Source organism: Mesoplodon mirus, assembly GCF_964341445.2.
Source record: "Mesoplodon mirus genome assembly, chromosome: 12".
NCBI lineage: Eukaryota > Metazoa > Chordata > Mammalia > Artiodactyla > Ziphiidae > Mesoplodon > Mesoplodon mirus.
Genome location: NC_138988.1, coordinates 68,153,734 through 68,178,187, shown reverse-complemented (window position 1 = coordinate 68,178,187; position 24,454 = coordinate 68,153,734). Strand labels below are relative to the sequence as shown.

Here is a 24,454-nt window from a genome sequence, read left to right as displayed (position 1 = left end):
TTCAGTGGGGTCTGACTGTGGCTTTGGAATTCCATGGCCCCAGACACCTAGGTGGGTACCCCCAGAGCTGGGTACCAAAGCTAGGACTTCAGCACCAGGCAGCAGAGGCATCAGAGACCCTGGGTACCTTGGCAAAGGCACCCCCCCTCATGGGGCTTTGCCCACTTGGAGCAGTGGATTGTGTGCTGTGTGTGGAGGGGCTCTGATGACATAACACAAGGTAAGGTAGAGAAAACAGAGTTCCTCCAGCCCACCCATCTTGAGGCCTGAGACCCGACTGGAGCCTGGGAGCAGTGCTCACACTGGTCTTGCTTGGCTACCGGGAGCCTACTTACTCAGCTGTGGGCAGGAAGCCACCGGCAGCTCCTCAGGGCTTCTCTCATACCAGGGCTTCCTTCCCCCTGTGCCTCTGGGAGGGCAGGCCCACCAGTCGGGCATAGAGGCTGAGTGAGGTTTGTGCCCGGGATATAGGGCCAAGAGCCTGATTCGACCAGCCCTGCCACCAGGGCCCGAAGCTGAAAGGAGGGAGGAGGAGGGAGGGACCCAGGTGGAAACTTGGAACTTTTATTAAATACTCATTCACCCGTTTGCCACCACCATCCAGAGCAGGAAAAAAAATTATCAAAATGGAATTAAAAAAAATAAAACAAATTACACCCAATCCCCAGGATGTACAAGGTTGCCCCCTGCCTCTCTGCCACAGAGAGGTTGGGGAGCAGCTGGGGGTAGGGGTGGGGCTGGGCACCTTTTCTCCAGCCACAAGCCCCTGAGCAACTCTGACTGTGGTGGCAGAAAGTCCCTGCTGCCAAGTGGCCAGACATCTCGACTGGCCTTCGGGGAGGTGGTTATTGCTGGGAGGGGCAGTGCTGGGCCCAAGCTGCCCCTACTGGGCTGAAGGGCTGTCTGCCTTCTCCCCTAGTGGGCAGTGACCAGTTGGAGGAGAGGACCCGTCCCAAGAGCAGCCCCAGTTGCCACCTGAGAAGGGGAGTGGGCCAAGGGCGGGAAGGTTGTTTTCTAGAGACAGGAGAGGGCGCTCAGCTGATTTTGGGGGAAGGACACCCCAGTGCAGCCTGCTGATCAAGCTTGTCCTCCTTAGCTCCTGAGGATGACACACTCTCCCGATTCCAGCTGCTTGGCCCTTCTCTTGGGCAGGACCCTTGTGCCCTTCAGGCCATTTTCCTGCTGCCTTCTTGCCCTAGAGACCTGTGTGGCCACCTTCCATGTGTCAACCACAGCCTGGGCCCTTGGAGGCAAGGATGCCTGTACGGCATGGCACCCCTTCCAACATGGTGTGGGACCCAGCCCTCTCAGGCTCAGCAGCCGCTCTCCGAATCTGTGGTCTCCAGGGTCACAGTCCCTTGCTGCATGGCAGCAGTGGCTACGCTGATGGCCTCCTCTAAGGTCTGCTGCTCCTCCAGCTGTGGAGAAGGGGGAGGAGAAGGAAGGAGAGAGTGAGACCCTCCCTCCTAGACTCCAGTGGTGGTATATGAGGCCTACTTTTTTGAATCTCCACCCACCCAGCGCCAAACACCTGAGCACTTAGCAGGGCCCCAAGAAACAGGAAGTTCACTCATAGAATCCTATTAGGCTAGGCGTGGTGAGGAGCTGTGCAACGGTCCAGGGTCAGACAGAGCAGTTTGCTCACAGAAGGGGAAGGACTGATTGGAGTAATCATCTACTTCAGCCTCCTTCTTTTCCAGATGAAGAAACAGGGACACCAAGAAATGAAGGGTTTAGACCACCAGGGAGACTGCCATCGAAGTTATCCTGAAGGTCAGAAGGGGCTCCCTACCCTGACTCAGTCAAGAAAGAGCCTGAGACAGGTGTGTGGATGCAGGCAGAAAGGGATTTGTCCTCTGAAATGGGCTCTTTTTGAGCCAAATGCTGTCCTCTTCAAGACCTCCATCTAGTTCCCCTTCCCTTCTAGTTCCTTTCTGTGGCCACAGTATCCTACCAGACCTCAACTCACCTGCACCGCAATGTGAGTTCCGTTGGCTGTGGCTAACAGCGCCACCTGTTGATGATGAAGGGATGCTACACTTGAGTCCTCAGCCACCACAGTCCCAGAGGTAATGATTGTGACCTGAAATACAGAAGAATGAGGTTTTCCAACACACCTACATTACTCTCCCAACCCCCAATCCAAAAAACCCCTCCAAGCAAGGTGGCTGGGAACAACCCAGAAGGAAATGAATACAACCATTATGGGTCAGATTAATTAATTAGCTTGGGGCTCAGAGCTAAGTGGGGTTGTTATTTTACTTTAATTTACAGCCAACTTAATTTAGGAATTTTGAATCACAGAAGGACAGAGCTGTAAAAGGTCCCAGAGATAATTTAATCCCCTCATTTGAAGATGGACTAAAGTTCATGGAAAAGTAACGTGCCTATGGCAGCAAAGCAAATTAGGGGTAGACTGAGATTTAGGAACTGTCTCTTGACTCCCAGTGCAATGCTTTTCAACAAGAGTTGCTGATGACCCAGAGAAGATGTAGGGAAGACCCTTTATGTGTGGGAATCTTGGTCCTCGTATGAAGGCTTGACTAATTAAGCCTGCACTTTAGGGCTCATCCCACAGAAAGGAAGGACAAGAGAACAAGAAACCCCAAGCAAACCGCCTGGCCATACGGGCTGCGTCTGGGTGCCATCGGCGCTGACCATGGTGACTGTGTGTGTGCCAGATGTAGCAAGGTCATCATCATGACTAGGGATGGTAAGGGTGGTACTGCCGTGCTGGGTCACCATACTGATGGCACTCCCCAGTGCCTGCAGGTCTTCTGGTGACAGGCTGACCTGCCAACAGCAAGGAAGAAGATGAGCTGGGAGTGGAGGGGAGGGCTGTCTGAAAGCCCCCAGGCAGATGAATCTGCTCTCCCAGAGCAGGTTCGCTTATTGGTAAGCTAGAAGATTAGCTTCTTGTCACAGGGTGGAGGGAGTCAGGACAAGCAAGTAAAACAGGCCCTAGGTTGCAAAGAGAGGCTACACTGGAAGAATTCTGCTGACCACATCTATTTATCACCACTTTGCCTCAGGGCTCTGTTCCATGCAATTCAGGGTCTCCACCTAATTTCATCCTCATATCAACCCTGAAAGTCATAAGTGCACTTGACAGTGAGCGTGCTGACAAACGTCAGGTTATACTGCTGGCTAGAAACGCCAAGTTTCCAGATCCCACACCATGCTCTGGCCCGTATACCGACATGTCTCTCTTGAGAAGGACATCCAAGTGTTTCACTCAGATGAACAGGACGTGTCAGCCTCCAAGTAAAGAGGGAAACTATTAACTGTGCTCCAGGAGTCACAGAGACTGAACTGGAAGCATGAGGAAGAGGTGGGGGCCTGTGTTACAAGATTTGGAACCCTCGGCCTCAGCTCTGAGATCCATAAGGCTAAAAAAGAGAAACTGGGTGGACGTAGGGCTGTTAGAACTTGGAGCTCCCCAGAGAGAGTGGGAGAGGGTACCAGCCAGAGTGGCCCGCCCCACCCCTACCCCGAGGGTCTGTACCTGCTGGGCACCATCCTGAGTGATCAGAGCCACCTGGGGGGCCCCATCTTCCTCGGTCACCATAGCCACTTGGGCAGGGACGTCATCACCCTCTTCTTTCACCTCCGACAGGTAAGCAACGCGGGGTCGTTTGGGTAGCGGGTTCTCCTCGGCTGCAGAGGCGGCTGGGAGAGGAGAGCCCAGGCTGACTCCTGCCGCCAGGTGGTCACGGGGAGGCCCGGCTCGTCCGCACTCTCAGCTCCTGCCCACGCCCCTCACCCTCGAGCTGCTGTCGCTCATAAAGGGCCTGCTCGCTCTCCTCCGTGGCCTCCAGCTCGCCGTGGGCGCTGCGCTTGTGCGTGGCCAGGGTAGAGGTCTGCCGGTAGGTCTTGCCGCAGGTGCTGCAGGTGTAGGGCTTGCAGTGTGTGTGCACCACATGGTGCTTATACAGGCTTGAGTACTCGGTGAAGCGCTTCCCGCAGCCTGGCACCGTGCAAACGTATGGCTTCTCCCCTGGGGACACTGGGCTGTGAGGGGGGTGGGACCTGGGGCTGGCAAAGGGGAAACTAAGGGGACAGGGGTGGGGGACGGGGTTGGTGAAGGGAGAGCCAGAGGCAGGAAGAGGAACTGAGATCTGGGACTCTGAATGGACAGAGCTGGGGAAGGTGGCCAGTGGAAGGCAGAGGGGACGTGAGTGTGGGACCACGGAGCCCAGAGACAAGGCGGAGAGAAAATGGCAGGGGCAAGGCCGAGGCTAGTGAAGGGGCTGGTGGGGGGCGCTGGGGGCTTGAGAACAGAAGAGGCAGGAGATAGAGAGGGGTGACTGATATGTCAGGTACGATGGGAGAGTGAGGGGACACGTGCATCTGAGAGCTGACACAGAAGGCTGGACAGGGACGTGACACTGGGGAGGGTGAGGATACACAGGAGTCACATGGACAGTGGATGAGGTGAGGAGCGGAAGATGACATTTCCCTCTGCTTTTTCCCCATCACGCCTGACCCTGGGCTTTTTCTGGGAGCTCAGCTGGAGGGGGAGAATTTCGGGTGGGTATAGAGAGGCAGCAGGGAGCTGAGAGGGCCAGCAATGCCCATCAGATTGGACCTAACTGCTGAAGGAGGAACCGCTCACTGCAAGTGAAAGAGTGGTTCTGGGGATGTGGCCGAAACCACCGAAACCCCGTGCCCTGCCCACGGACCAGCCTGGAATGATGTTCTGGGCTGCGCGTCAAGAATATGTTTAGGTCAGAAGCCTATGGTAGAGGGGGCTGGGGCCTCAGGGGTGGTCCTTGCATGCGAGCTGGCCCACCTGTGTGGATGCGCACGTGATTCTTGTAGTTGGTGGCACTGGTGAAGCCACGGCCACAGTGGGGCTCGGGGCAGGTGTAGGGCCGCTCGCCCGTGTGGGTGCGCACGTGTACCTTGCGGATGTTAGACGTGGTGAAGGAGCGGCCACAGCCCTCAAAGGGGCACCGGAAGGGGCGTTCACCTGTGGAGATGGGCTGTGTGAGGGTGGCTCTGGAAGGGGTCCCGCGGAGCAGGGAGCAGGGCGAGCCCTGGGCTCAGAGCCAGGTACGAACGGGGCAGGGCGGGCAGGGCCCAGCCTACCGGTGTGGGTCCGGACGTGCTTCTGCAGGTCTCCGGAGGTCTTGAAGGCCTTGCTGCACAGCTCCTCTGGGCACTTGTATGGCTTCTCACCAGTGTGGGTGCGCACGTGGCTTTTCAGCCCATATCCTGTCCGCGTGTGGGAGGGAGGGAAGGAGGGGTGAGAAGAGCATTGGGTGGGGCCTCATCCTCCACCATCTCTTCTTCCTAATTCAGAGGCTCTCCATCTTCAGGTCTGCTCTGCCAGGCTCCGGACCTCCTCTGGCACAAGAAGCCTGTGTCTGCCTCTATCCCACCCCTGGCTGGGCAGGTAAGAGGGGCTGGAGAAGCCCACTCTGCTCTCTCCTTCCCTCTCCAGGGGCAGCTGGTGCCATTCCAGAACCAGTGTAAGAGGGAACCTAGAGAACCTATGGTTAAAGGGCCCCAATTCAGAGGGAAAATGAAGCCTAGAGGGATGCAACCGACCACCCGACACCCCCAGCTGGTGGGTGTCAGGGCTGACGCAGAGGCAGGGCTCTCTGCCAACCCCCAGCTCCTGCTGCCTCTTGCCTCTGTAACAGAGTTTCCTCCAGAGACGGCGCCCTGCGTCAGAGCACTCCGACAGCAGTTTCTCCAGGAAGGCAGCCTGGTGCTTGGTTTCCTTGAGGGAGTTGCCAGAGCTAATCTAGAACCCTCTCCCCTCAACTGGAAGCAGTCCACCTTGGTCCCTATCCAGGTAGGTTACCTGTGGCAAAGGCCTTTCCACAGCTGGGGAAATCACACCTGTATGGACGGTCACCTGTATGAGCTCTCTCATGTACCTGTGAGGACAAGCAGTCATGTAATTCAAAGGGACAAGGGTATGAATGGGCAGTTTAGTTCTCGTTAGGGCCCGGAGTATCAGCATTGGCCACCTCCTTTATTTTGCTTCCTCTTCAGCTGAGATGTCCCCTCCAGAGACCCTTCCCTGATTCTCTTCCCTCCTGCATTCTTCATGTGTGTCAAAGCCCTCTGTGCTGACTTTTCTGTACACTCATCTCTTCCTTCCAGGAGGCAATGAGCAACTCGAGGTCAGGGACCAGTTCCAGTCAAAGCGGGAAGGCAGAATTACAGCCTGCTGGGAAGATGGCAAGGCTAAAAGCTCTCTGCGGCAACCTTACCTTTAAGTGATGAGCGGTGGTATAGAGACGCCCACAGCCCTTGTAGCCGCAGCGGAATGCTCTGTCCCCAACCTGCTGTCCTTTGCCATTATGGGGAGCCTGGCTGTCATGCAGAACCTGAGGAAAAAAATCTTGGGGTCCCTATATGTATTCTCCTCAATGAAAGGGAAGAGGTAGGACACAGGACCCAGCTGGCCCCTTAAGACCCAATAAATAGGGTTAAACCTACCAAGGGAGAGAAGTGCAACCTGGGTGACAGATCCAGACAGACGGAACAGACACCGGGGCATGTTGCAGAAGAAATGGGGCTGGCATGTGGAGTCACCACCCAGCTCTGATAGAGGAATGACTAAATGTCACAGGGGCTGTGACAGCTTTGGGAGAAAGGGCATCTCCTAGATGGCTAGGTAAGGTGGGGGAGGAGTGGTCTGAACAGCCACACTTGAGCTGGGTGGTGACTCCACATGCCAGCTGCCCCTTCTTTTGACCACCAACCTGGGAGGCGCAACTCTGGACATGTTTATCCTCTGATGGGAGGAGATCCCTCCCTCCCTGGGGGAAACCTGTGTTTGGAAGGGGCATTAACAAGTGGCTTGCTGTGGGGATGAGCTCACCTGCGTTCACCAGAAGTGAGGTGGTCACAATAAACAAACTGCAGAAGTGCCCAGGGCAGGGGCCCAAAAGTCCCACCAGAAGCCTCAGCTCTAACCACGGTACCCGGCTAACTAACAAGTCGTTCCCTTCCCTTTCTCCTGCGAACACCCTTTTCACACCAGCCTCTGGCTTCGTGGAGCCCTTACTGTTCTTCTGCTTTCCTGGGCAGAGCCCTGCTGGGACTGCCCCTTAGTCTTTGTTTCTGGGACACTGTGGCCTTCCAAGGAGCTCCTGAAACAGAACTCCGGAAGTCGTGGTGAGCAGGACACAAAAGAGGGAGACTAAATCCATGGCAAGGTCTGTCTAGTCAGCTCCAGGTCAAGGGGTCAAGCAGCTGACAAAGTTTCATGGATACTTAAGCAGCTGGTGGGTGGCAGGAGAGGGTCACAGGTGGCCAGGCCTGCTCGGCAGGCTAACCCGCTCAGGCGTTCGGATTTCACTCCCATGTCCCACTGGCTCTTGAGGTAATCAAGGGAATCAAGGAACTTCAGGGCTGGAAGCGACCTCTGAGATCATCTGGCCCCATCTCATCGTATGAGACAGGAACAAGCTGAGGCCTAGGTGGGGAGTGACTTACCCAAGGTCAGACTAGGTAGAGGCGGAGCCAGCACAGATCTCAGCACCCACAATTTAAAGCTCAGTTGTCTTTCCAACATCAGTAAGCCTCAAATTAGGCTTCTAAAATACACCTGAAGGAACTGGAGTGGGAGTGGGCATAGCCCAGAGGAGCCTACTGCAAAGTTTTGTGCTTCAATTTGAAAAGACACGAGGATTTCCTTTTCTCTTTTATGTTACAGCCACATTAGTTTTATTATAAAAATAACTCCCCCAATCTTTGGGTAAAATGGGTGTTCCAGAAAGCCCTGCCACATCTACCCTGAGGCGCTGCTGTCCATGGGGAGAGGGAACACCCTGGTTTGGAAAGCTCACAGATCTCTGTACCGGTTCCCCCTACGGGCAGGACCACAGCCCCAGCAGAGAGAGCTTAGACTGACTGATGTTTGGAAAGCCAAGATCCTTTTTCTTTGCAGCTGAGCTACTGTGCAAGCCTTGTGTTCCAAGAATCCCAGCTGCTCTGTTACATCTGCTCCTGTCACTGCCTACTGAGGTTATTTTCCCAAATGACTTAATGAGTCGCAGAGAAGAAATAAATACAAGAACATCTGACCTCGGTGGACTGGAAAACTAATAAAATTCACTGGCAAGGCAAGAGCTTTCTCAGACAGAACAGCCAAAGTGAAGCTGGGCCTAAATTCCCACCGTACGGATATCGCTGTTTCCTACAGCTGCCTTCCCTCTGCACAGACAGCATAAACAAGCCTGAGTGTACACAGCTGTCGGCGGCCCTGGCCAGGCTGTGATGCTTATCCGAGACGATGACGTGTGAGAGATAAGTTGGGGGAGCTAGTGTGGAGGGGCAAAGGGAGTAGCCCCGGCCATGTCCAGGCACAGGACTGCCCTTGTCCTCTAGAAAGGTGGCAGATTTGGCAGGGCCAAGAGAGCTCACCTTGCTGGCGTACTGCTCCAGGGCCACCACTGTGTCTGCGCTGAAGCCCTCATCATCCTCTGTGGCCAGGTCCTCCAAGCCCACCTCTGTCTGCACGGCCAGGATGGTGCTGTCGGATGGCACAGCCACGGGGTGGTGAATGTAGGCAGTGGAGCCATCTTCCAGCTGGACAGCTTCCAGGGCACTGGGGTCATAGCCCTCTGCAGGGAACATGCGGTTAGCCCAGATGCTGCACAAGGGCAAAAGACGCGGCTGGGACCTGGGCTTTAAGGTAATGAGAGGTACATACACCAAGGAGGGTTTTAACCTCGGGTTTCTCCTGGTCCCTCACTTTGGCGATTCACTCTGGCCGGCCTTCCTTCTGGGGCAGCCTCTCCTAAAGATGAGGTCTCCTATGGAGTACTGACTGGGAACTCACAAGCTCTGTGAGGACCCAAAGGGACCATCATCTTGGCCTAGATGACCACAAGAACCTCCTAACTGGTGGCCCCTCACCCCCTAGCTCCCTCCAGGCAGCAGAGCATCCAGAGGGATCTCTGCAGGACACAAATGCAATCACGTTACCTGAGGCTCTAAACAGTTCAACCAGGTTCCATCTGTCTCAGGATAAAGACCAAAACCCTTATCCTGAAGCTCCAGTGCTCTGGCCCCGGCCTCTCTATTCAGCTTCATCTCACCGACTCTGCCCTCACCCCCAGGACCTGAGCTCCTAGTAGTTCCTTGGACGTGTCATTCTTTCTCCTCACCCACCCCCGTTTCCGGACCACACATGCTGTTCCTTTTGTCTGGGGTACTGAACCCTCCCTGCCACTGCTCTTCCCCAGCTAAGCCCACTTCACCCTCCAGCTCTCAGCTCAAGTGTCACTTCCCCAGAGAAGCCTTCCCTGAGCCTGAAACCCGTTTGCAATGATCAGTTCATCATGATGGTTCATTTCAGGCCTAGTTCCCCCCTAGATTCTAGGAGAATAAGGGCTATGTCCGACTCTGTTCTCTCTTGTATACTCCACACCTAGTACCATGCCTGGCATGCAAGAATTGCTCAAGAAACTACTTGTAGAAGGAATAAACGATTATTCTTCAATACCTTAAAAGCTTAATTCTTAAAAAAATGATAGTTAAGTTTTTAGTTCTGGTCTCTGATGACATCATTGGGTCCTATTTAAAGCCCTAAGAATTTGTGGCTGTGCTGGAGCCAAACCACCATCAAGGCCCAGGCTACAGATCCCCATGCTCAGCCTCCCGGGGGGCAGAAACAGCTGTTCCTGTGGTCCACGCCAGGGAAGGCAGGCGAGCCTGCTGATCCAGGTGAGCTTGGAGACCACAGCTCCATGTCTCTGCCCCAGCTCCCAGGGTGCACAACTCCAACCCCCAACCTCTGCCAGTTCTGCTTCCCTTTCTTCTTGCCAGTCATGATAACTGTGACCCCACCTTTGGGTGTGCGGTGTATGTAGGCCATGCTGCCATCTTCCAGCTGCACGGGCTGTCCATCCTCAAAGGAAAGAGGTTCTGTAACGAGAGCAATGCCTGCCTTTCTCTGGAGCTCGGTGTCACCGAGGCGGGTCCTTCAGTGGGGGCTGCCTGGCCTGCCTCATGAGGCAGGGGTGTCTCAAGATGCCCTCACCTTTCTGCACTGTCACTTGGTGAATGTATGCAGTGGTCCCGTCCTCGAGCTGGATCACTTGCCCTTCAAGAAGCTTCTCTCCTGTGGAGGTGGAAATGGAGAGAAGCAGGCCAGGCCCAGAAGAGGGCTGAGGGACACATGCCTGTTTTAGCAGAGGCCTGTTGGAGGCACAGACCGTGTGTCTAAGCACAGGTGACATTCTCGTTACCTCATTCCCTCCCTCCCAGACCTGTGCCTCAGAGGTACCGGGGGTAGAGACATCCTGCCATGAGGAACCCTATGGCTCCCAGCAGATTCCCTTCCTGTCACTCACAGGAGGAGCAACTTCCTTTATTATTCTACCCACACCTGGCAAAGTGGGGACTTCCAACCTGGCAGTAAGCTGCTGAGATTGAGCTAAATGGCAAAGAAAGGATGCCCTGAAATGTGGGAAGGCCCCAGTGCGTCAAAGTTCAGATCTGACTCAAACTAACTAAATCAAAATACATTCCCTTGGGGCTTCCCTGGTGGCACAGTGGTTGGGAGTCCGCCTGCCGATGCAGGGGACACGGGTTCATGCCCCGGTCCGGGAAGATCCCACATGCCGCGGAGCGGCTGGGTCCGTCAGCCACCTCTGCTGGTTCACCTCTGCTGATGTCTCCCACTCAGGAGAGTTCCCAAACTTGTCCCCAGACTGAGTTTTCTTGGGTCAGTAACTAACAGTTCTACAACCCAGCCAGAGGCAGGTAAGGTGGAGACAAAGATAAGCAGCAGGAGTGAAAGGCAGTTGAGATGAGGGGAGAGCGACTCCCCCTCTTCCCTCCCGCCCAGCAAGCAGTAAGCTACCCTGCCTTTTAACACTTTAGCTGTCCTGGCAAGGGCACCAGTACATGGGGTTCTGAAAGTATCATCAGAGCTTCTGCTAGCGGAGTGGGTACTGCTTCAAGGCGGGAAACAAGATGTTGAGAAGAGTTATTTGGGAAAAAATTTCAACCTAGAATTTCCTTTAACAAGCAGAGATGACAATGGGGAGAGGCAGTGGGGAGAAGAGCTGACCGTCAGGGCCCTCGTACCCCACTACAGAGGTGACTGTATGTTCCGGTTTGCCTGGAACGGTGCCAGCACCTTTATTCATAGCACGCTCTTCCACTCTCCAAAGTGTCGGCTTTGAATAACAGGTTTCACGCTTACCCTAATTATAGGTAAGTGTCATAAAATTTTAGGGCTTCCGGCTGGCTAAGCTGGGCCCAGGCAGAGCTGCCTGCTGCCAGAGATGAAAGTGTCCCGGTCAAGAGCGTCAGAGGAGCTCACCAGCAAGAGAGATGCCTTTCAGAACAGTGAAGTTCTGGTTCCTGAGGGCCAACTCTGCTCTCAGCAGTGTGAAATCTGTTGTGAGTGTGTGTGTGCACTCATGTACGCACACACTGCAACACCATGGAGGAGGCAGAGAACAGAGCCAGGAAGAGTGACAAGAGGAAGATATAAACGGAGAGGTGGGGGAGGAAGAGAGACCCAGACACAAGAAGACAAGATGTAAGAAAAGAGTGTGGCTTTCTCGGGCCAAGTGTTGCCACTTGTTTTTTATTCGTTCAGTCAACCATTAATTCCTAACAGAAGACTGAGGCATGGGAAATACCTGGGTCCACAGAGTAAACACAGCCCCATCTATAGTTCCTAAGTTCTTCCATCCCACTGAGACTGCCGCAAAGGGGCAAGACCTGTGATGGGAAGTCTGCAAACAGAGGGTTGCAGGCTTCACAAGTATTCTAGAGAAGTTCCATTACCACGAAAATGAAGCCAGCCAGACCCACACATCATATGGAAAGAGCTTACTGATGAGTTTAAGGGGCCTCTTTGTCATCGTGAGGAAGCAGATGATTTAAAATGAAATCAACAAACAATTTATCTGTAAGCTTGGGACCTGAAATACATTTTGACAATGTGTTGAAATGAAGGAGGGCAATGTTACAATGACAGTGCAGTCATGTGGATGGCGGTGCTTACAGAGTCCAGAAATGACAAAATAAAGAGTAGGAATGAGGCGGTGTTTGGCTAGTGCTGTCCAAGAAAGACACGCAAGCCATCTGGCAAGCCTGAGAATGCTGGCGAGAAAGAAGGAGGCTGTCAGGATGGTGAGTGTCCCTGGCCAGAAGGCCCTGCCCTTCAACAACGCTCTGTTCTGACTCCACGCCCTCCTTGAGAATCTAAATTGCAGGTAAATCTGAATTTCAGATAAACAATGAAGTTTTTTTTAGTACTTGGTGTTATTATGTTACTGTTTTTAATATTTAATCCCATGTTTATACATGTCTTCCTCATGCAGTATGTGGAACATGCTTAAACTACAAAATTATTCGTTGTTTATCTGTAATTAAAATTTAACTAGGGCTTTCCTGGTGGCACAGTGGTTAAGAATCCGCCCACCAATGCAGGGAACATGGGTTTGAGCCCTAGTCCGGGAAGATCCCACATGCCACAGAGCAACTAAGCCCGTGCGCCACAACTACCGAGCCTGCGCTCTAGAGCTGGTGCTCCACAACGAGAAGCCACTGCAATGAGAAGCCCGCGCACCACAATGGAGAGTAGCCCCCGCTCGCCACAACCAGAGAAAGCCTGCGCACAGCAACGAAGACCCAACACAGCCAAAAATAAAAATAAATAAATAAATAAATTAAATTAAATAAAAAAATTTAACTGTGTGCCCTGTATTTTTATTTCTGGTCACCCTAGTGGGGTCTAAGGCATGCGATCTATGCCTGGTGCCCCCTCTGAACCTAGAAGAGTATCTTTTACATGGTAGATGCTCAGAAGATAGTTTGACTGCTTAAACTTGCTTAAGTTAAAATGAACTGCTTCTAGAAAGCACTGAGAAACTGGAAAAGCAGGAAGTCACAACCAGCACTGTGTTCATCCATTCCAGAAATATTTATGAACCACTCACCACATGTAAGGAAACCTGCCTTTCAGAGGTCTTGGCTCCTATAGCTAGGCTAGTCTGATTTTCTAGCCTGCCTACGTGGCATTTCATTTTAAGGAGTTCCCTTTCCATCAATCACCTTGAGAGATTCTCATGCACAGCAGGTTGTGGCAAGCAGGCTGGAAGGCAGGGTGGTCATGAGACTCTGGGACGGGGACAGGGCAGGATTCTGAGGTCCCCGGAAATACCTTTGATAGCTTGCTGGACGTAGGCCGTCGTCCCATCACTGAGGGTCACCGTCTGCAGCCCCAAGCTCTCCATGGCAAACTCCTGCTCGTACACTCAGACATGAAGTTGTCTTCTTCCCAGCACTGAGAGCCACAGCTGAGGTGAGAGATTTCCTTTGGCGTCACAAATCTGAGAAAACGGACAGTGTCATATTATGAGCTGCACGGCTTCCTCCTGCCGCAAGGACACACAGGGACAGTGAAGGAGGCCAGCCAAGAAGAAAAAGAGGTGAATTCTTCAAAGTAGAGAACTATGTTGGTTTTTATTAAGAGAGTTCAAAATAGACACACTGAAGAATTCTAAAGGTTGAGCATGCAAGAGAAGCATGCCAGCCAAACTGATTGTAAAGTAAGATTTCATTAATCAAAACCCACTTTTAAACTCGCTCCCCTTAGAAGGGAGCCCCGCTGACGGCAGGGGGCCAACCCCACTGCTGCTGGTTCTCTGTGACCATTCTGACATCTCTCCTGTGCTCAGATCTATCCATTCACCAGCCTTGTAAATATCACACAGGCATCACAAACAGCACAAGTCCCCAACAGAACTCACAGTGCTCCCCACCCCAAGAACCGTTCCACTCCCAGTATCTCCTATCCCAGGGGTGGCATGTCCAGACACACAGCATCCGTGAGGGTCATTCTTTTTTTTGGGGGGGGCCACATGGCTTGAGGGATCTTAGTTCCTGGACCAGGGATTGAACCCGGGCCCTGACACTGAAAGCACGGAGTCCTAACCACTGGACCACCAGGGAATTCCCAGTAGGGTCATTCTTGATTCCTCCTTTTTCCTCAGAAGTCTAGGTACACCATCATCTTACATCATACACAAAAATTAACACAAAATGGATTAAAGAATTGAATGTAAGACCTGAAACCATAAAACTCCTAGAAGAAAACACGGGTGGTAAGCTCCGTGACATCAGTCCTGGCAATGATTTTTTCAGATATGTCACCAAAGCAAAGGAAACAAAGGCAAAAATAAACAAATGGGACTAAAAAACTAAAAAGCTTCTGCACGGCAAAGGAAACAATCAACAAAATGAAAAGGCAACCTATTAAATGGGAGAAAATATTTGCAAATCATGTATCTGATAAGGGGTTAATATGCAAAATATACAAAGAACTCATATAACTCAAGAGCAAAAAGCCAAACCATCCAACTGAAAAATAGGCAGATGACCTGAAAAGACATCTTTCTGAAGAAGATATATAAATGGCCAAAAGGTACATGAAAAGATGTTCAACATCCCTCATCACCAGTGAAATGCAAAAAAAAAAATGAGATATCACCTCACACCTGTCAGAATGTCTATTACCAAAAAGACAAGAAAAAACGAGTGTTAGCAAGGATGTGGAGAAAAGGGAACCCTTGTGTGCTATTGGTGGGAATGTAAATTGATGTAGCCACTATGGAAAACAGTATGGAGGGTCCTCAAAAAATTAAAAATTTGATCCAGGAATTCCATTTCTGGGTATTTATCCAAAGAAAACAAAAACCTTAACTTGAAAAGATATATGCACCTCCATGTTCATTGCAGCATTATTTACAATAGCCAAGACATGGAAACAACCTAAGTGTCCACTGACAGGTGAATGGATAAGGAAGTTGTCACACTCACACACACTCTCACACACACACACACACACACACACAGAATGGAATATTATTCAGCCACAAAAAAGAATGGAATCTTACCATGTCGACAACATGGATGTACCTTGAGGAAGGACATTATGCTAAGTGAAATAAGTCAGGCAGAGAAAAAACAAACACTGTGATCTCACTTATATGTGGAGTCTTAAAAAAGAAAATCTGGGCTTCCCTGGTGGCGCAGTGGTTGGGAGTCCGCCTGCCGATGCAGGGGATACGGGTTCGTGTCCCGGTCCGGGAGGATCCCGCATGCCACGGAGCGGCTGGGCCCGTGGGCCGTGGCCGCTGGGCCTGCGCGTCCGGAGCCTGTGCTCCGTAGCGGGAGGGGCCACGGCACTGAGAGGCCCGCGTACCGCAAAAAAAAAAAAAAAAAAAAAAAAAGAAAATCGAATGGATTCATAGATACAGAGAACAGATTGGTAATTGCCAGAGGCAGGGGTTGGGGGTAGGTAAAATGAGTAAAGGGAGTGAAAAGGTACAAACTTCCAGTTATAAAATAAGTCCTGGGGGATGTAACGTACGGCATGATGACTACAGTTATTAATACTATAATGCACATTTGAAAGTTGCTAAGAGAACAAATCTTAAGTTTTATATCACAAGAAAAAAATTCTGGGCTTCCCTAGTGGTGCAGTGGTTGAGAGTTCGCCTGCCAATGCAGGGGACACGGGTTCGTGCCCCGGTCCAGGAAGATCCCACATGCCGCGGAGCGGCTAGGCCCGTGAGCCTAGCCTGCGCGTCCGGAGCCTGTGCTCCGCAACGGGAGAGGCCACAACGGTGAGAGGCCCGCGTACCGCAAAAAAAAAAAAAAAAAAAAAAAAAAAAAAAAAAAAAATTCTGTAACTGTGTATGGTGCCGGATGTTAATTAGACTTACTGTGGTGATCATTTCACAATATATACAGATATCGAATCATTGTTATACACCTGAAACGAATGTAATGTTCTATGTCAATTATACCTTAATTTAAAAAATTAAAAGATAGACAAAAAAGTCTAGGTACCTAATTTCAGATGAGGATCACCTTGCACCTCTTGACTAATGTAAGCGCCTCCTAACACATATACTCAATAAATTGTTGCCTGTTTCCTATTCATTTTGTAATACTGTGTCAGAATGTCTATGTACAGATCTAAATCTACCACTCCCTTGATTAAAACTCTTCAGTGGCTTCCTATCACCCTAAGGATTCATTCTCCTTGCAGGCAAGGCTGGTCCCCTTACAAGTCCCTGCAGCCCTGGCTGCTGCCTCTTCCTGGCACTCACAATCCTAGAGTCACCTACTTCAGTACTTATCACTGCCTCTTTAACACATGTTGCCTATACAAGACTTTGGGCTCCAGCCTGGTTCCTGGTTCACTGCAGGCTCTCCACAATTCCTTGTTCAGTGACTTACCAGGTCCTTGTGCTAGGAGAGAAGCGCTGGAGTGTCCTATTGGCAGCAGTTGCTCTGCGTCTGCCGTAGTACAGAGCGTACTAGAGCCTCTGCTCTAGGCTCAGGGGTTAAGATTCTCTTTGCCACCCATCCATAGAATTCTCCTAGACCTGGAGTCTGGACTTCCTGCTTGTTTCTCACTACCTGCCAGCTGATCTTCTCAATCAGTGCTGCCCAAAGTGTTTTCACATCAGGGCACCCAGAGAGAAGGATATTTGTATGTCACACTTTGGATGCTGCTGCTTGAAGCCAGGAGCAACCAGCTGGGGCTTTGGCAGCCCGAAGGGCTGAGTGGATCAGTATTTTGACATAACTATAGCCCAGTTGTGACACACTGGTTGGGATACTCTACCCTAGACTCGGCATCCCCTCTAGAATTATTCATTCATTCTGTCCGTAAACACTTACTGAATGGGCTAAGCTCTGGGGATAGCAATACTACTACCACTAACAGTGAACACTGCTGGAGAGCTAACCGCGTCCTAGGCATTTACGTACAGTAACGCGTTTAATCCCCAAATCGTCCTTTAATTAAATACTATCATTATCCTCATTTTACAGCTGAGGGAGTTGAAGCCCAAGCCGTTAACTTGTTCAAGGTTGCACAGCTAATAAATGGAAGAGGAGGATTTGAATCCAGGCCATCTGGCACCAGAGTGGGCTCTTAAGTAATCTACTCTGCTGCCTAATACAGAGGTTTTTAGCTGGAGTGTATGAACCCTGAAGCCACCTGGTAATACTTTTTTGGTGTGTGAGCTTGTACATTTTTCTAAAGAGGGGAGAGTCCATGACTGTCATCTGAATCTTACAGGGATTAGAGGAGGTAAAGAACCACTGGCCTAGGAATTCCCACACCTGACTCCTCTTCTTTGGTCTATTAGGATCCTGGCAGTGACCCCAATGTTGCCCAGAGTCCTGATAACCCCCACATGGTCTCTATTTCATGAAAGCTCTGGTCCTGGCCTCTTTTCATCTGCTTCAGGACCTTCAACTTTCATTCTCTTGATCAGGGAGAGGAGTTCTTTTGGTAACCTGTTTTCATATAAACAGCATTGTGTCAGAAGTAAGAATACACCTGAGAGACCCAGGTCGGAAAACAAAGCAGACTGTAGGTTAAAAGGGATTACAAAATGGCCTCAGATCTTTATGGCTGGGCCCTGTGACTGCTGAAGCAATGGTTGGTTTGATTTAGTTCATCTGTATTCTATTGAGACTTTCTGAGGAAAATCTGAGGAAAATCTGTGCTCATCTGTGTTAAAAACACGGGCTCTGGTGTCAGCCTTGGTTCTAATCCAGACTTTACCTCTTTGATGCTGTGTACCCCTGAAAAGTAACTGAACCTCTCTGAAACTTAGATGCTACTTCTAAAAAATGAGGAAAATAGTGGCGCCTTCTTCAAACGTTGCTGTAAGGATGAAATGAGGTCACATATGTCAGCATTTAGCACAGTGATGGCACACAGGAAGTACTCGAGAAATTCTGGCTCTGAGGAAGAGGATGGAAGAAGAACCTAAAGGGATATACTTTTGAAGCAATGGGTATTTCTAAAACAGCCAAGAGTACTGGCAACAGCTCGGGACCAGAAGTCTGCAGAAAGGCTTTTAACCTTGATTCTACCTTCTGTGACTGCCTCTTAACCTGTTAAATCAAGTGTTGGTCCAAATGACCCTAAAATCCTTTCTATTGTTCGTGCTAATAACACTTATCAAATATATAGTCCTTAATATGTGTCAGCTGCTGTTCAAAGCACTTTATCTATATTAACTCTTTTAATCTTAAAAATAATGCTATGAGGAAGTAGGCACACTATCCTCATTTTACAGATGAGGTGACTGAGGCTTAGAGGTGGAGTAATTTGTCCAAGGTCCCAAAACTAGTTAGTGCTGAAGCCAGGATCAAAGCCAGGCTGGCTGGCCGCAGAGTCCATACCTCTCAATATCTGGTGCATTTCTTCCTTTTGCTAATCCACTGTGACACAATATCAGCTCTCAAAACGCTTGAATACTGGTTGTTTAGCTTTCATCTCGCCCACTGCAACTTAAAACCAGTTCTTCTCGACCTGACCACATGGAAAGAGGGAATAGCTGGTAGCCACATTTCCCAAAATAACACTTTTTAGGCTCAAAGAAAACAAATCTCCACTCTTTTACATGTTCTCATGTCCAGGCTAAATACAGTTTTCCTCCTTAAGCCTCATAATATACACCTTTAAAACAGTCTACTCGGGCCTCCCTGGTGGCGCAGTGGTTGAGAGTCCGCCTGCCGATGCAGGGGATACGGGTTCGTGCCCCGGTCTGGGAGGATCCCATATGCCGCGGAGCGGCTGGGCCCGTGAGCCATGGCCGCTGGGCCTGCGCATCCGGAGCCTGTGCTCCGCAACGGGGGAGGCCACAACAGTGAGAGGCCCGCATACCGCAAAAAAATAAAAAAATAAAAAAAAAATAAATAAATAAAACAGTCTACTCTTGCTCTCCTACCTTTCCTTGATCTCTGAAGCTGCTTTCCAACAGAGCCTTGACGGCAGGTGAGGAGAAGGTGCTTCCTGGCTGCCAGGCATGTACAAGTGTCTAATTGCCATTTTTCTCCCTTTCTTTTGTTAAATGATGAATTCTCCTGTGCCAGTACTAAACCAACAACAGTGACACTGGCAGAGCCAAAGAGAGGCTTGTGACTGCCTCAGGATGGCTGGGTCTGGGCAGTTCCCGCCTGTACTTGACATTTCAGATTCATAACTCCCATGGCCCTCTGAGAAAGAGTAGGGGGAAGGGGGGAGCAGGGGCAACTGCTACGTTTTCTCCTTGGAGGGTGTAAGTTATACCAGATCCCTAATGACCTGAGCTGGGTATAGGGGAGAGCCAGTCTGGGGGAAAGAGGGGAGTGGGGAATAAGAACATGACAAAAGGTAGGGATGAAAAGGGAGACTGACACTCCCAGGATTAGCAGCAAGTCCAATTCCTGTTTGCTGCATTTTTAAATGAACTTAACCTACTGTTTGCTCTGATGCAGGAAACAACCCTATGGCTTCATAATATATAAATGTGTTTCCTATTGTAAACATAAATTTTAATTACCAGTGAGATAACATTTAGAAAAACTTTTTAGACACATAGAATCTTTAGGTCTCTCTATGAAAAAAGATGTGCTTAAATTGCCTCCCCAAAGCAGAAAAATAAGAGAAATGACAGATGGGAAATTAAAGAGTAGCCATGTGTTTGTGCTTCTCCACTTTGTCATGGTTTAGATCTAATCTGATCCACACCCAGGCTGGGCTTCACCTTGACTACAGGCACCTGTTAACTAGTCTATAATTTTCTGCTAACCCGAACTCCCTGGTCATTTGGAACAAGGCTTTATGTACTCCGCCTCAGCCAGCCCAGAGGGCAATTGTATTGAGAAGCCAAAAAAGAGAAAAACAGAACATTTGCTTGGAGAGAGAAGAATGTTCAACTTTGAAAAAAAAATGACAATTTTCACTCAGATAATTCTTCATTTGGAAATATAGAAAACTTCTCAGAGAGGACAAAACGACATTAGGTTGGGAGGGATGAAGGCTGAGGGAGTCAAGTGGCAAACAAATTAGAACCGGATTTGGAAGAGCTGTAGTAAAATGATTCAGTATTTGTGATTATAGAAGAAGACTTCAATGCACACACAAAAAGCCTAGTGAAACAGGCTTGGTTCTGTGGGTTTCCAAACACTAAAGAGAAAACAGGAAATTAATAACAGAAACATTTAAAACATCAGCTAAGCACCTCTTTCCAAAAGACACAATGATGTTAAAAGCCCAAAGTACTTTTTAGTATGGTTCCTATTTGGCTACTACAATTTTATAGGTTTGAATTAGTCACAGAAAAGGGAGTATTTAGGCAAAGTGGATTATTTTCAATTCCAAAAGGGCAATGAAAATGCATACTCCTTTACTTCAGAATGGCATTCATTTAAACTAAAACAGATAACTTAAAAATCTAATTTTCGGCCAAATGTTTAAGTGAATTTTAACACCTTGGTTTGTAAACATTCAACAGAGCAATCATGGGGGAGTTTTAAACCCACCTTTAGTCCATGAAAAGAAAAGTGCAGAATACGGGCAATTTGGAAGGGTTACCCTAAGGATATCACTTTACATCAACAAGCAAATTAATACAGATATGATGAGGTTACATCTCAATTGTTTCTGGAATTCAGCTCGGGATCACTGCTGGCTTGAGAAGGGTTATTTGAAAACGAAACATTCCATCAGCATCAGGAGGAACTGGATCATCACGGCTATTTAGACACGTCATGTTATTTAAAACATCATCCTGGGACAAAAAGGTTAAATTTATATTACCAGTTCATCAAAATGGAACAATATCCAGATCTCAACCAGGATAAGAAGGGAGTTTTGGACTTTTGAAGCTTAAGAAAATCAAGTCAAAAAGAAGAGTTGGCTTAAAAAAACCCTCGACGGGGGCTTCCCTGGTGGCGCAGTGGTTGAGAGTCCGCCTGCCGATGCAGGGGACGCGGGTTTGTGCCCGGGTCCGGGAGGATCCCACATGCCGCGGAGCGGCCCGTGAGCCATGGCGGCTGAGCCTGCACGTCCGGAGCCTGTGCTCCGCAACGGGAGGGGCCACAGCAGTGAGAGGCCCGCGTACCGCAAAAAAAAAAAAAAAAAAAAAAAAACAAACAAAAAAAAACTCGACATTAGGGGAAAATACTAAAGAAATAAAACATAACACATGATATTAAAAACACATATAACTGATAGATAACTAATAAGGACCTACTGTATAACACAGGGAACTCTACTCAATACTCTGTAATGACCTATATGGGAAAAGAATCTAAAAAAGAGTGGATATATGTATATGTATAACTGATTCACTTTGCTGTACAGCAGAAACTAATACAATATTGTAAATCAACTATACTCCAATATAAATTTTAAAAACAACACATGTAGGGTTTCCCTGGTGGCGCAGTGGTTGAGAGTCCACCTGCTGATGCAGGGGACACGGGTTCGTGCCCCGGTCCAGGAAGATCCCACATGCCACGGAGCGGCTAGGCCCGTGAGCCATGGCCGCTGAGCCTGCGCGTCCGGAGCCTGTGCTCCGCAACAGGAGAGGCCACAACAGTGAGAGGCCCGCGCACCGCAAAAAAACCCAAAAAACACAAAACACATGTAATTGAACTGTACACTTAAAAATGGTTAAGATGGCGAATTTTATGTTCTGTGTATTTTACCACAATAAAAAAAAAACTAGGTAGAAAAAAAAAACCACATGCAGACACTTACAAACCTCCAAGAACATTATCAAATTCCCACTGGACAAATAAGGCTACAATATGAATTCACATAAGCAAAAACCACTAATATTTAAAAAAAAGTTTAGTAATTAAAGAACAAGAAAGAATAATCATGATGATATTATACTTATCAAATCACCAAAAATCAAAGTAAACATATTCACATCCAACAGACAATGAGATATCACTACACACCTATTACGGGAGCCAAAATTCAAAACACTGACAACACCAAATGCTGGTGGGAATGCAAAATGGCACAGCAAAATGGTATTCCGCAAGACAGTTAGGCAGTTTCTTACAAAGCTAAACATATCCTTACCATAAGATCCAGAAATCCTATTCTTAGGTATTTACCCAAATGAGTTGAAAACTTACGTCCACAGAAAAACTTGCACATGGATGTTTATAGCAGCTTTATTCATAATTGCCCCAAACTGGAAGCAATCAAGATGTCTTTCAATAAACAAACTGTGGTACATTCATACTATGGAATATTATTCAGCAATAAAAAGAGCTATTAAGTCACGAAAAGACATGGAGGAACCTTAAAATGCATTTTGCTAAATCAAAGAAGCCAATCTGAAAAGGTTACATACAGTATCATTCCAACTATATGACGTTCTGGAAAAGGAAAAACTATAGAGGCAGTGGAAAGATCAGTGGTTGCCAAGGGTGTAGGGCGAGGGGAGGAGGGATGAACAGGTGGAGCATAGGTCATTTTTAGAGCAGTGAAACTATTCTGCATAACTCTGTAATGGTGGATAACTGACATCATACATTTGTCAAAACCCATAGAATGTACAACACAAAGAGTGAACCATAATTGTAAACTATGGACTTTAATTAATAATAATGCCTCAACATTGGTTTATCAAGTGTAGCACATATACTACACCAATGTAAGATGTTAACAGGGGAAACTGGGAACTGGGGGTGGGGGGTTGGGGAAGAAGGGAGTATATGGGAACTCTCTGTACTTTCTGTTCAGTTTTTCTGCAAACCTAAAACTGCTCTAAGAAACAGTCTATTAATTACACACACACAAAAAAATTTGAACCCTCAGTGTTGGCAAGGCCAGGAGAGGCGGGCGCAAGCGTGCATTGCTAATGGCACTATAGGGGCTCCAGGTTCTGCAGAGAACAGTCTGTCAGTGCTTAACCCCACCAGGAAAGGTTCAGGATCTGAGATCTAATCACCTCATCTTCATAATTCATCCCACGAAAAGAATGGACAGAAAAACAGAGCTGCTTGCACGGGATGCTTGTGTACACGTTTCAGACAAGAACCACAAAGACCGTCTGGAGTAGTGGAGGACGGCCAACCAACCAACGCTAAGTGAAAGACGACGAGGCTGGACACTCATCCAGCTCCAACTCGCAGAAACCTAAACTCCAAATGAGAGGAGGGCAGAAGAGGCCAAAATGAAATGAACAGTAGTGCTAAAAGGAGGGGGTATAATCTTAAAAAAAAAAAAAAAAAAAGTCGCTGAAATGAAAAGATACCAGCATGGAGCTGAGAGGCAGCTCCACAGTGGACACTAAACCCGTCTGCTTGGCTGCCCAGCTCCGCCCTCTGGGAGTTTTCCTTTACTCTCCCCACAGCCTTCCTATGATTGATACTACTGGCATCTCATCCCTCCTTGGTTCTGCAAAGACAGATACCTATTCTTCCTCTAATTTATGCCAATTTAAGTACTGAGGTAGGGAACTTCTTCCTCTAGGATTTTTTCTTCCTTTCTTCTCTTATAACCACCAGAGGTCCAGTTATTCTTTAAAATATGTAATTGTGGTATTCTTCAAACTGGGCTGTGTGGTCCTTTGTGTGTCTTGTGGAATAGAGTGTCACAGTGGGGCCCCATGATTCAGGATCCTATGTTGAAGGTAGTCTGTATATTCTTAACTCAAAGCAATGTCCCTGTGTGACTTCCCTGGCTGTCCAGTGGCTAAGGCGCCGCACTACCACTGCAGGGAGCGCAGGTTTGATTGCTGGTTGGGGAACTAGGATCCCTCATGCCACGCTGCGGCCAAAAAAAAAGAAAAAAGCAAGGTCCTTGAGGCTGTGGGGAAACAGGCACAGTCTAACATTGTTGGTGGGAGTATTCATTGGTATAAGCTCTATGTTGGGCGATTTGGCAGCTATCAATCAAAATTACAAATGTACACACCATCTGACCCAGCAACTTCATGTCTAGTCTACAGGTAGACGTACAAGTGTGAAAAATGGTACACGTCCAAGGTTATTCATGGCATCCCTGCATGTAATAATAGCAAAAAAATTCCAAACAGCATAAATGTCTATCAATATAGAACTTCCTTATTATGTAGACATAAATAAATGAGGATGTTCCTTACATACTGACATGGAAAGATCTCCAAAATACATTGAATAAAAATGTCAAGGTACAAAACAGTGCCTTTTGTATGCTGCCACTGCCATAAAAAAATCTATGGAAAGACAGTGAAGCAATTACTAACCAAGGTTGCCTGTGGAAGGATAACTGAGTGACGGGCACAGCGATGGAAGGGTGACTTTTTACTGCATATCTTTCACACTTACAAAAAAAATTTTAAGCCCTGTGAATGTGTTATCTATGTAAAATAAATTTAAAAAATATATAAGAATAAAAGAAGAAAGTCTAAAAGCAAGCTTTGCACTCCTTGTGTTGGCTAGAGGAATATCTATGATTCTCCCCTAACAAGGCATGGCTACTCCAGGGTTGACAGGATAGATTCCATGATGTACCGGTTTGTAGCAAAACCACATCTGAAAACTCAGCTTTCCAATTCATGGATGCCATTCTCAAGTATCAGATGGAAACCTGATCAAGCTGAGCATGAAGCAACAGCAAATCTACACAGGACCTGAGGACGTACTGGCTCCCCAGCCT

At 48.7% G+C, this 24,454-nt stretch overlaps 1 protein-coding gene across 6 annotated transcripts in view; it reads right to left on the bottom strand.

Moving 5' to 3' along the window:
- Nucleotides 1–543: 543 nt before the first annotated feature.
- The window catches only part of ZNF76 (zinc finger protein 76), a 32,313-nt gene continuing 8,402 nt past the window's right edge, over nt 544–24,454 (bottom strand). For 2 of the 6 annotated variants that reach the window (XM_082637608.1, XM_082637607.1), the window contains exons 2-14: nt 13,154–13,322; nt 10,010–10,090; nt 9,817–9,894; nt 8,389–8,588; nt 6,228–6,344; nt 5,813–5,888; nt 5,092–5,217; nt 4,793–4,972; nt 3,764–3,997; nt 3,506–3,696; nt 2,629–2,793; nt 1,970–2,083; nt 544–1,418 (exon numbers count right to left, since the gene is read on the bottom strand). In XM_082637608.1, coding sequence (XP_082493734.1) covers nt 1,314–1,418; nt 1,970–2,083; nt 2,629–2,793; nt 3,506–3,696; nt 3,764–3,997; nt 4,793–4,972; nt 5,092–5,217; nt 5,813–5,888; nt 6,228–6,344; nt 8,389–8,588; nt 9,817–9,894; nt 10,010–10,090; nt 13,154–13,226 — 1,740 coding nt within the window. In that variant the 5' untranslated portion in view covers nt 13,227–13,322 and the 3' untranslated portion in view covers nt 544–1,313. Of the gene's footprint in view, nt 1,419–1,969; nt 2,084–2,615; nt 2,794–3,505; nt 3,697–3,763; nt 3,998–4,792; nt 4,973–5,091; nt 5,218–5,812; nt 5,889–6,227; nt 6,345–8,388; nt 8,589–9,816; nt 9,895–10,009; nt 10,091–13,153; nt 13,323–24,454 lie in introns of all 6 variants that reach the window. The other 4 variants (XR_014295442.1, XM_082637609.1, XM_082637610.1 and 1 more) reach the window with 4 other exon arrangements.